Raw genomic sequence first — 12113 nt, forward strand, 5'->3', positions numbered from 1 at the left:
TTTAAAAAAAAAAACCTTTAGATACATCACTCATTTTGGCCTCCTTTTTTTATTTAGAGCCTCATTATATCTTTGTTACATTCGCCTAGGAAATCATAAACAATTACCTTCAATTTAGAATCAAATAACCAAAAATAAAAGTTTAAGAAATAAAATAAAAAAAATAAAGAAATACAATAAGTTAATAGTAATATGTGAGTGTGTAAATAGTGCAATACATTGTTTGGTCTACAATAAAAAGATCACATGCTTTTGTATTAACAATAACTAAAAATAAAATTAAAAAAATCAAGAGATATATGTATCAAGATATTTAATCTTCAAGATAAAATATTTACTCAATTTTGTTTGTTGAATTTGTTTATTAAAATTAATTATTTTTTAATCAAATGATAATATAAATATACATATATATTAAACTAATTGAATAAAATAAAAAAATATGCAAAGTTGCACCTATTAGAAGTATTATTTGAAAATAAATAAAAAAGTTTAATTTATGAAAAAAAGTTTATCCATACAAAAGATAAAAAAAAATTATAGATGAATCAAAATAATCTTTTCAAAAATTAAATGCACATAATATCATTAAAAAAATCTCTATCCAAAAAATAATTAAATAAAAAATAACAAAGAAGAGATATTAATTGACACACAAATTTTAAAATTATTTTTAAAAACTACATATTGAAAAAATAAATCACTTAAAAAAATAAAACAGTATTAGAAAAAAAAATATCTAGATGTTGTGGCTTAACATGTCAAACATGTGATCCGGAGTATAAACTTAACTAAATTCAATGATTTTTTTAAAAAATTTATATATTTAAAAAAAAAACTGAGACTCACAAACTCATAACAGATGACATAGTTTATTTGAGCCATTGCAATGAAGAGCCTTGATGTGTAAGTAGGCCTTTAGGCCCATGCCAATATCTGCCTTTATTTTTTAAGAAAAAAATAAGTTAGCAATACATTGCCTCTATAACAAACAATTTATTGATTATAAGTTTAAATTCCAGCCATTATAGTGGTGGCTGGAAAATCAGGCTATTAGTTTTTTTAGTGGTTATAAACAATATAAATAATGATTTTCAAGCTAATTTTAGCTTTATCTTAAAAATTATTATCAAGCTCTTTTCATTGTATAGAACAAGTGGATACTAAGAAAAATATTTTAATGGTTATAAATAGTATAAATAGTGATTTTCTTTTTTATTATTGGAATTTAATGACATACCTTTCTCTCATTTTTATAACCAAGGATTGAGAAATAATATAAATAAAATTTTATACTAAAAATAAATTTTAAAAATTTAAAGGGATATAAATTTTATAAATTGTATTATTTTTAAATATTAAGAATCTAAATGTATTTTTTGTGAAATCTTAACACACCTTCTATATTTAACACTTTTTTTCTTATTGTGATTCATCTTCTTTCAATTTCTTTCTTGTCTTCAAAAACAAAAACAATAAGAATTAAATTAGTATCAGATAAAAAAAAACTTTGAAAACTAAAATGAATTATTAAAAAATTAACAGTAAATCCAGAGTGTTTTTGTGAGTGAGTGTATAAACAGCTTTTCATCCACACCTTTTAATGTATTGTATAATGCAATGTTATTCTTGTCCCCATTTCTTGCCCCCATTAAATGTGAAGAGAGAGATCAAAAGAAATATCGGCAGCAATTATTCATCTCTAATAAACCATATTTTATATCTGCAGAACTGCACGCAAAGCATTTTTGTATCAAAGAAAATTTTGGTTTGGTGAGCTGTGTATCTCTGTGTCAACTGGGTACCTTTATTTATTTCCTTGAGAACTTCCATCACATGGCATCATAAATCTCACTTACGTCTGTATCTCTCCCCCTCTCTCACACTAAAATTTGGTATTTGCATAGGAGGGATGTGGGATCATTTTGAGAAATCATGAAGTTCCAAAGTGTTCAACTCCATTTATGGTGGAGAATTCTTGCCCTTGGAATTTTACTTCTTGCAGTTCAGTCTTTTGGGCTCAACACAGATGGTGTTCTCTTGCTTTCTTTCAAGTTCTCTATCCTTGATGACCCTCTCTCTGTGCTTCAAAGCTGGGACCACCGTGACCAGACTCCATGTTCATGGAACGGAGTTACCTGTGGATCTCCTGGAAAAGACAATACTTACTCTCGTGTCACAGGCTTATCTCTTCCAAATTGTCAGCTTCTAGGAACAATTCCAGCCAATCTAGGCTTGATTCAACACCTCCAAAATCTTGATCTATCCAACAATTCTCTTAACGGATCCTTGCCTGTTTCACTTCTCAATGCAACCCAACTTCGGTTTCTTGATTTGTCCAGTAATATGATCTCTGGTCAGTTGCCAGAGACCATAGGACGGTTACAGAATCTTGAACTTCTTAACCTCTCTGACAATGTCTTAGCGGGAACTTTACCTGCCAACCTCACTGCTCTCCATAATCTAACTGTTGTTTATTTAAAGAAGAATAATTTCTCTGGTGATCTTCCTAGCAGATTTCAAACCGTTCAGGTTTTAGATCTCTCTTCAAATCTTCTCGATGGATCTCTACCTCAAGATTTTGGTGGTAACAATCTTCACTACTTAAACATCTCTTACAACAAGCTCTCTGGTCCAATTCCACAAGAATTCGCCAACGAAATCCCATCTAACACTACTATTGATCTATCATTCAACAATCTGACGGGAGAAATTCCGGAATCTAGTCTTTTCTTGAATCAAGAAAGGAGTGCTTTCGCCGGAAATCCTCATCTCTGCGGCCAGCCAACAAGAAATCAATGTCCAATTCCTTCTTCAGTATCTCCACTTCCGAATATATCTGCACCTACATCGCCTCCTGCAATTGCTGCAGTTCCAAAAATTATAGGCTCAAGTCCTGCAACTACTCGTCCAGGTGAAACAGCAACAGGGTCTGGACAAGACGAAGGTGGGCTTAGGCCAGGAACCATTGTAGGCATCATAATAGGTGACATTGCAGGAGTTGCAGTTCTTGGTTTGGTTTTCTTCTATGTATACCACTGTTTAAAGAAAAGAAGGCATGTTGAAACAAATATCAAGAACGAAGCCAACATCGCGAAGGATAGCTGGTCAACTTCATCTTCAGAGTCAAGAGGGTTCACAAGATGGGCATGTCTGCAAAAGAGAGGAGAAAATGAAGAGGATTCTGGTTCCACAAGCACTGACAATGAAGCAGACCCTCTTGATCACAGTCAAAGGCACGCAGACCATCATGATCAAAACAAAGGGACATTGGTGACTGTAGATGGTGAAAAGGAACTTGAACTTGAAACTCTACTTAGAGCATCAGCTTACATATTAGGTGCTACTGGTTCTAGTATAACGTACAAGGCAGTTCTCGAAGATGGGACTTCATTTGCAGTTCGAAGAATTGGTGAAAACCATGTAGCAAGGTTCAGAGATTTCGAGACCCAAGTCCGTGTCATAGCCAAGTTGGTGCATCCAAATCTTGTTAGAATTCGTGGGTTCTACTGGGGCGTTGATGAGAAGCTCATTATCTATGATTTTGTCCCTAATGGCAGCCTCGCCAATGCTCGTTACAGTAAGTCGTCTGTGAACTCCCTATCCAAATTCTTGAGGATCCAAGTAAATCTAAACCTCTCTTTAATTATATCGCCAGCGAAACCTCACCATTTAAATTAATCAGAAGTTCATCAACTTTATCTCAACTAGTATTTCAAGTAATAGTGTTTCTCTTTCCATGACACTCCTATTTGCTCATTCATTGCACGAGTGCGCACATTAGCAGATTGAAATGAAGTTTGCTAAGGTGAGCAGCGGACCAAAAGGTTTGACGGTGGAGTAGGTGTCGCACCTCCTCTGTTTTCAATGCAGTTTTTTTTTTTAAGTTAACTTTGTATTTTTATTTGAAAATATATTAAAATAATATCTTTTTTATTCTTTTAATTTTATTTTTAATATTAATATATCAAAACAATAAAAAAATAATTTTAAACAGAAATCAATTTCAAATTCTTAACAAATATTCTCGATAGTGATATGCATTATGTGAAAGTGAAACGTTAAACTTTTCCTAGTTGGTTGTTTCATACCCTTTTGCCAAGTGCCAGCTTGTCTGTGTCTAAGATGCTCCCATATTCTTTTTTTCTTTTTCTTTTTTTGGTGTCTTTTGATGTTTTAGGGAAAGCGGGCTCATCGCCTTGTCATCTGCCATGGGAGGCCAGACTGAGGATTGCTAAAGGAGTGGCCCGTGGGCTATCATTTCTCCATGATAAGAAGCTTGTGCATGGAAATTTGAAGCCGAGTAATATACTCTTGGGTTCCGATATGGAGCCTAGAATTGGAGATTTTGGCCTGGAAAAGCTTATGACTGGCGACACAAGTTATAAGGGTGGAGCATCGGCTCGAAATTTTGGAAGCAACAGGTCTATTGCGTCACGAGATAGCATTCAAGACTTTGGACTGGGTCCTAGCCCTAGCCCAAGTCCAAGCTCTATTGGAGGTTTATCGCCTTATCATGCTCCGGAGTCTCTTCGGAGTATCAAGCCCAATCCGAAGTGGGATGTGTACGCCTATGGGGTTATCTTGCTTGAGCTGCTAACGGGAAAGGTTGTGGTTGTTGATGAGTTGGGCCAAGGAAGTAATGGGCTTGTAGTGGAAGACAAGACCCGGGCTATGAGGATGGCTGATGCGGCGATTCGAGCTGACGTGGAGGGTAAAGAGGATGCCTTGCTGGCTTGCTTCAAGCTAGGGTATAGTTGTGCCCTCCACGCTCCGCAGAAGAGGCCAACAATGAAAGAAGCCTTACAAGTCATTGAGAGATTTCCATCTTCAGCTGTGCCATATCCTTAAATAAAACTGGAGCACATTGTAAAGAGTTTTATTAACAATCGTCAATACAATACTAATGTTGCTAGTATAAATATCATGAATGAGGTTGTTGCTAATGAGTGTATTTGGGAATTCTAGTGATAACTTTTTAAAATGTTTTTATTTTAAAAATATATTAAAATAATAATTTTTTATTTTTAAAAAATTATTTTTAACATCAACTTATTAAAACAATCTAAAAACATATAAAAATATTAAATTTATATAAAAAAAATTGAAATTTCATGAACTCCACCATATTTTTAATCAATACTTAGGCTGTATTTGTTTTTTAGAAATTAGGTTTAGAAAATTATTTTTTAAATTTTTTTATATTTTTTTTAATTAAAAAAGTTGGTCAACGAAAAACACTTTACAGTCAAAGAAAAATTTAACTTGGTTTTCATGAAAGTGTTTTCCTTTTATTTTTTATAGAAAACACTTTCTGGAAGTTGTGAAAAATTTAGAAATGTCATATTATTTGTTAATTATATCAAATTTAATCCTTAAATTTTTTATTACTATATATATTTTGTTTTGAATATTTTTTTTTCAATTTCATTCCTTATAATTTGATTTTTATATTAACTTTAGTCCTTATTTTTATAATTATTATTTTTTTTTTTTATCAATTTTTTATTTGAAAATTTTTATCTATCAAATTTGATTCAAAATTCAATAAATAAACGGCATACTATTGATGGTTGCTGCAAGTGGTATTTCTAGATGGTGGTGTTGTTACGGGCATAGCTGGTGGCGGCGGCGGCATTATTGTTTGCAGCACTAATGTTGTAGAAAAGGAAATGGATGGTTGGTGATTAACTTTTTCTGTGTGTTTAATAGGATTTTTAAATTTTTTAATTAACCAAGCCATAGAGCTTTAGGTGTTCCTGGCTATGGTGTTTATACGCTAACAGATATTCAAATCCAAATCAGGTGTGCAAATGGAGTCAGATCAAAGAGAAAGAAGATGAAGACAAAATAGCAATTCTGCTTAATAAGGGCAAATAGATTATAGGTTGAATAACAACAATCAAAGCAAAAAGGCTCTGGCATAATTTCCTAGCAAACAAAGATCAACAAGGCATAAGAACAACAATGACGATTTCAAGCGAGTTGAAAACCAGATCAAAACAAAAAGGGAAACATTTTCTTGAGAAAACACTCAGAGGAAACAGTTGTGGCCATTCGAAGATGAACACAAACACCACCAGCAACAGCAAAAAAGCAAGAGATAAACAGAGCAGGAGGTGACTGCATCAAGGAATAATTAACATAAATAAAAAGCATACACATTATCAATGACATAATTAAAAAAGTAGAGAGCATGCTAGATAAATTGAGTTCATACGAAATGATTTCTATATCGTAAGCCTTATATGGATATGTTTTGTGAGAAATAAAGAATTATGTAATCCAAGTTCCATTACATTTCCATGTTATGTAATTCTCAAAGATTGTAATCCAGTAATATTTAATTAATTATTCTAATTTAATTTATATTTAATGGTTCCTAATGCACTAGATAATTATCATTAAGTTTCTAATAAATTAATCTATATATAAATCATGATTTTAAATTAAAAAGGATCAAATAAATTAAATAATTTAATTTATTATTAATTATATAATTAATTAATTTATATTTGAACATCTAATAGACCTTTTAGCAACCTGTCATAATCTCTAAATATTAAAAAAGTTATATATGGTTAGATTTAACCTTTAAGTGATCAGTTTCTTAATATAATTATTATCCTTTCATTCAAAATATTTTAATTAGATATTATAGCATGAAATGTGTTTACTATTGTCAAATAATGATTGTCCTCAATACTATAGTTATTAATACTTTGAATAACATTTGATTTTTTTTTTCAAATCTCATTTCACTTTACATAAAGATTTCATAATCAATATTATTTGAGAACATTTGGAATATTTTCTTTAATTCTTCTAGAGTGATGAATCCTTTGTTGATTACTCAAATACTTTCATATAGTTCATGTCAAACCCAATATATATTTATTTATTACCCTTTATTAAAATAACATGTAGTCAGAATCAAAATATAACATTCTATATATAAAATAACTTAGTGATCTTAACTCCAATAATCATTTACATGACTGTCACATGAGTCTTTCTATCAACATAAATGATCTTTATATATAGGATTCTTATGCGGGTTAGTTCAGTGTAAATATCTTTTGATAAGCACCTGTATATTGTTTTAACTATTTCTCATACCTCAACTTCTAAAAATAATTACTTTCTTTCATAAATAATAATAATAATAATAACATAATATACATTAGTCTCAACAGTTTAAATTAATATTCAGTCTTCATAGAGCATTGACCAAGAATATTTAGAAATAATGATTTAATATAATAGAAATCTTATAATTATAACCACTTTATAATTTTATTTATGAAAATTTTCTTCCTGATGACTTTATCTTTACTTTAGATATATTAATCAAACATTATTTATCAATCAAATATAAATGAATATTAAAAATAAAACAAAACTTTTTATAATATGATCTTGATTATGACATCAAATGATCTATTAAGAGTGTTTATTGAGTTTATTTTAAGACCTAAAATGATGTGAATCCAAGAGAAGTTCAATGGGATAATTCAAGAGGTTTTGGTTAAAAATATTCATAAACATCATTTCCTTAAAAGTTATGGATTTCATTTACTACAATAAGTCCTTAATGCTTTTATAAATGTATGTGACAATATTGACTTACTTATTTTACAAGAATTTTATATTAAATAAGAAAAATTAGTTGATCAGAAATTAATTCTTATTTTATAATGCATAGGTATTTTTTCATATCATTTGTGACAAATGATGAAAAATAATCTTAAACTGTTGTTTTATTTATTTTTATTATTTTAAACCTCATTTTAATTAGTTTAGATTTTATTTAAAATGAATGCATTTCTAACTCATTAGTTTTAAGGTTTACATATAAATACTCTTACATAAGAAATTTTATAAGAAATTTTATTCAGTTGATGAATTTTATCTAAAAATTACAACATATTATGTGTTAATTTGTCTTTATGTTGTTGAGTAATTCTCATATTAAGTTCTTGATTGAACTTGTAAATTCTTCAAATAATTAATTAATTTTATTGTGATTTATACTTCTTGTTCATATCTTATTTAGATATAGAGTCAATTGCATATAATTTTGGTTCTCCAAAGCAAGTTTCTTGTTGGATCAAGTTTCAAACTTTCTTCAAACTTTAAATTAGTAATCTAAATGACAATTTCACATCACTTTATTAATAATAAATATATTTTACATTAAGAAATTGAGTGTTATTGTAATCAATCAATTGGATACATGACATATATACTAAAAATAAACGAACAAGTTTGAATATTTATTTAATTGAAATGATTAATGGTTAAATTTTAAATAATTTTACACAAAATTTTGAAGATTTATAATTAATATATTTAATTATTTTAACAAATTTAAAACATATATAATAAATATGAGTTCAATTAGAGCATAGAAGGGTGCTTTTATACATAACTACTTTTCTAAGTTTCATTCTTGTAATATTCAAATTGTAATTTTTAAGTTCTAATTGATTATTTTGAATTATTTATAAATCAATATATTTGAATAATCATTACTAGCCATAATAATATCGCGACGCCTTGAGCCATTTCTCTCTTATTGTAATTATATCGCGACACCTTGAGCCATTTCTCTCTTATTGTAATTAAGTAAGTATTTTAAAAAGATATAATAATTTAAATTATAGAAAAAAATATTTCTCTTATAAAAAATATTTATTTATTTTTTATTTTGATGAAAACTGATTTTTTTTATTAACAATATGGTTATTTGAATAAAAATTTAAAGCAATTAAGATAAATATTAGTTTAAACTTAAATAACTTAAATTAGTTAGGAAAAAATGTACTTATTTAGAAGAAGGAAAAAACTCCATTTTATTTATTTATTAATTTATTTTCCTATTTTGGTGGGGACACGTTTTTTCTATTAGAAACTTGGTTATTAAATAATAACATATCATTAGCGGTAAAGCAATTCTAAACAAGAAACAAAAAATAATACTTCAATTATTTTTATATAACTGTATAAGAAATAAAATAAGAATAATTAACTGAAAGACATTATATAAAAAATAAGTAAAAAATAATAAAATATATATTTTATTATCATTGAATATTTATGTGTAATATTTTTTAAACTTGTATTTATTAGTTTCATATATAATTAAAGTTAAGCGGGTGTTTGGTATATCATAAATTTTAAAAAAAAAATATATTTTTTTTGTTCTAATAAAAAATTTTAAATTTTAAATTTTTAGTTAAGAGTGTATTTAGCCAACATAACTTTCTGATTTTTCAGCATTGTTTTTTTTATTTTTATTTTTAAGTGTTTGCCAAACATAGAAATTGTTTTTTAATTCAAGGGATTATTCAAAATAATTTTTATGTTTCTTGTATTTTTCTTCTTTTTATTTAGTATTTGAGATTGTGAATATATGTAAAGTATTTTTTTCAATATTAAATAAATAAGTTTTTTAAATAATAAACAGACATACAAAAATAAAAATAAAAAATATTTTTTAGAAATATATTTAAATATTTTAATTGCATATAAACAAGTCTCCCAAATAAAAATAAAAATTGCATTAAAAAATATAATAAAAATACATTTAGCATTTGTTTTTAAAAAATAGTTTTAATAAACTTATTATTACAAAAAAAAATCGTGTAAACCAAGTTTGAGAAATTAAATAGTTTCTTAGAAATTTTTTTTATATATATTATAGGTGGATTTTAGACTTAAAATATTAATATTGAAATCTTATAGTATTGATATTCAATCAAAAGTTAAATTATTAAATATAGCAATGAGATAAGTTATGAATACGTAAAAAAAAAAAAAACGAAGAAGAGGAAGAAGGTTTAATTACGAAAAAGTGGATCAAGAAAATCCCATAAATATTTGGGCTCATTTGAAGCTTGAGGCCCATATGCATCTAAAAGAAACAATCCCGGGGCGGACATCAACGGTTAGTTCCTGGCAGAGGCTTTCAGAATTTTGAATTCCAAAAGGACTCCTATCGGCTCTCTCTTTTTAAACTCTCTTTCCTTCTCTCTCCAACAACACACTCACAAACCTCACTCACTCAAAGCGTCAAAAATTGTGTGTGTGAGAGAGAGAGATGTCGAGCAACATCGGCATGATGGGTTCGGCTTATTTCGTAGGCAGATCCGAGATCCTCTGTTGGATTAACTCCACTCTTCAACTCAATCTCTCCAAAGTCGAAGAGGTAATTAAATCCTTACACGTTGATTCTATTGTTTCTCTCTCTAATTCTTCCCTGATTTGCTTTGTTTTCTTCTTCTTCTTCTTCTTCTTTTGTAGGCATGCTCTGGTGCGGTGCACTGTCAGTTAATGGATTCGGTTCATCCAGGAATGGTGCCGATGCACAAAGTCAATTTCGACGCCAAAAACGAGTACGAAATGATTCAAAACTATAAGGTCCTTCAAGATGTGTTTAACAAGCTGAAGATCACTAAGGTTTGTATCATATATGTATATATTCCAGATCTTGAATGTTTCCTTCGTTTAATTTATTTTATTCTTTTTCAGCACATAGAGGTGAGTAAGCTGGTGAAAGGCAGGCCGCTTGATAACTTGGAGTTTATACAGTGGATGAAGCGATATTGTGATTCTGTCAACGGAGGACTTGTCAAGTAAATTTATTTTTTTTCCATTTAATGAGTTTTTATTGTTCTTTGGATGTGGTGTTAGGGTTTATCGAGCCAATGAATTTACTGAGTTGAGTTCAAGTATTACACCGAGCTCTGCTATGTTTGGTGTAGAAATTGTTTTAAAAATTGCTTTTTTTTTAATTTAAATTTGGAGTAAAATCTCTTTAAAATGGGCAATCCCTTTGCTTTTGGCATGATGGGACTTCGAACGGTTTAAATAAACTTATGCTCTCTCACAGTATGTTGAGATAAACTATTTGCAACTGATACAAGGCCTCTATAGCCACCTGTACAACCATCGTAGACAGAGTGTGTCCTATTTTTAAATGCCGGGGTGATTTACTTGTATCTGCTTCTGTGGTTAGTTACAATCCACTGGAAAGGAGAGAAGCTTGCAAAGGAGGGAAAGAAGCAAGCAAGAAATGTCCACAGTCTCAAGCTTCAAGCAAGGGGTCCACGGCTGCTCACAAAGTTCAGTCCTCTCACAATGCTCGAAGGAATGATTTGTCCTCTTCAAATCAATCTGTGAAGGCTTCTAAACCTTCTTGTCCAGTGCCTGCATATGATGCACAGGTACATATTACTTGAAGGAATGGAACTTTGATAACATTTATAATCTAATAATACAGATTGATATGCAGATCACCGAGTTGAAGCTGTCAGTGGATAGCCTTGAGAAGGAGAGGGACTTTTACTTTGCAAAGCTGAGAGATATTGAGATTTTGTGTCAGAGCCCTGGGATTGAAAACCTACCAGTACTGTTTCTGCTCTAAAAATACCCATGGAGACATTTCGATCAGATTGTTTAGCTCAGTAACTAACTATTCTCCCAAATTTCTAAATCTTCATGTCATGTTTTTTCCACAGGTTGTTGCAGCGATGAAGAGAATCCTTTATTCTACTGACGACGATGCATCAGTATTGGCAGAAGCTCAAGCCATGGTGTCACTTCACCAGAAGGAAGCAGAGTACTTGAGTCCCATTGCTGAGGTATCAACAGAGGAAAAGGAGAATTCAGATCCTCAAAAGAGAAAGAACATTGTCAATCTTGGTGTTGATGCTGTAGGCATCTCAACATTGTCACCGAGGCAAAGGCTTTCTGATGCTACAGATGTCCGTTGTAGTGGGTCACCCCTCATGACATACTGATTTTTGACCCTGTATTCTTAAAATTCATCTTCTGCCATAATGTTTCCATCTTCAATTTATGTAGCTACAGTCCTAAATCTACTGCATTTTCAGCCCTTTTAGCTTACCTACAGTCCTGATGACATGTAGATGTTACATGTATAGCTCAGGAAGTAATAGCAAGACAATCGATCTCAACAGCTTATACTTGTTTTGAGAGTATGAGTTTTGCTTGTGCTGTGCTGTGACTCGAAAGAAATAGCTATCATATTTTCCTTTCCCAACATTTGGGTTGCCTTTTGTTCTCTTTGTTACTTGCTCGCAATTTCT

General features: G+C 30.0%; 2 protein-coding genes across 2 annotated transcripts; both read left to right on the forward strand.

The window, feature by feature from the left end:
- Positions 1 to 1690: 1690 nt before the first annotated feature.
- Positions 1691 to 4934, forward strand: LOC105114058 (probable LRR receptor-like serine/threonine-protein kinase At4g37250). Its single transcript, XM_011010469.1, has 2 exons — positions 1691 to 3580; positions 4181 to 4934. Exons 1-2 carry the CDS (start codon positions 1936 to 1938, stop codon positions 4849 to 4851), a joined length of 2316 nt encoding a protein of 771 aa, XP_011008771.1. The 5' UTR covers positions 1691 to 1935; the 3' UTR covers positions 4852 to 4934.
- Positions 4935 to 9950: 5016 nt separating this feature from the next.
- Positions 9951 to 12067, forward strand: LOC105114059 (microtubule-associated protein RP/EB family member 1C-like). The gene is made up of 6 exons (XM_011010470.1): positions 9951 to 10210; positions 10306 to 10461; positions 10534 to 10637; positions 11021 to 11228; positions 11297 to 11410; positions 11523 to 12067. The coding sequence occupies exons 1-6, from the start codon at positions 10103 to 10105 to the stop codon at positions 11802 to 11804; spliced, it is 972 nt and encodes a 323-aa protein (XP_011008772.1). The 5' UTR covers positions 9951 to 10102; the 3' UTR covers positions 11805 to 12067.
- The last annotated feature ends 46 nt before the right edge of the window (positions 12068 to 12113 follow it).

The sequence above is a fragment of the Populus euphratica genome, unplaced genomic scaffold (assembly GCF_000495115.2).
Source record: "Populus euphratica unplaced genomic scaffold, PopEup_1.0 scaffold486.1, whole genome shotgun sequence".
In the NCBI taxonomy this organism is placed as follows: domain Eukaryota; kingdom Viridiplantae; phylum Streptophyta; class Magnoliopsida; order Malpighiales; family Salicaceae; genus Populus; species Populus euphratica.

Coding starts and splice junctions, on each gene's coding strand:
- LOC105114059 (XM_011010470.1), top strand. CDS start 10,103: ATGTCGAGCAACATCGGCATGATGGGTTCGGCTTATTTCGTAGGCAGA. Junction 11,229..11,296: donor TGCCTGCATATGATGCACAG/GTACATATTACT, acceptor ATTGATATGCAG/ATCACCGAGTTGAAGCTGTC. Junction 11,411..11,522: donor CTGGGATTGAAAACCTACCA/GTACTGTTTCTG, acceptor TTTTTTCCACAG/GTTGTTGCAGCGATGAAGAG.
- LOC105114058 (XM_011010469.1), top strand. CDS start 1,936: ATGAAGTTCCAAAGTGTTCAACTCCATTTATGGTGGAGAATTCTTGCC. Junction 3,581..4,180: donor CCTCGCCAATGCTCGTTACA/GTAAGTCGTCTG, acceptor TTGATGTTTTAG/GGAAAGCGGGCTCATCGCCT.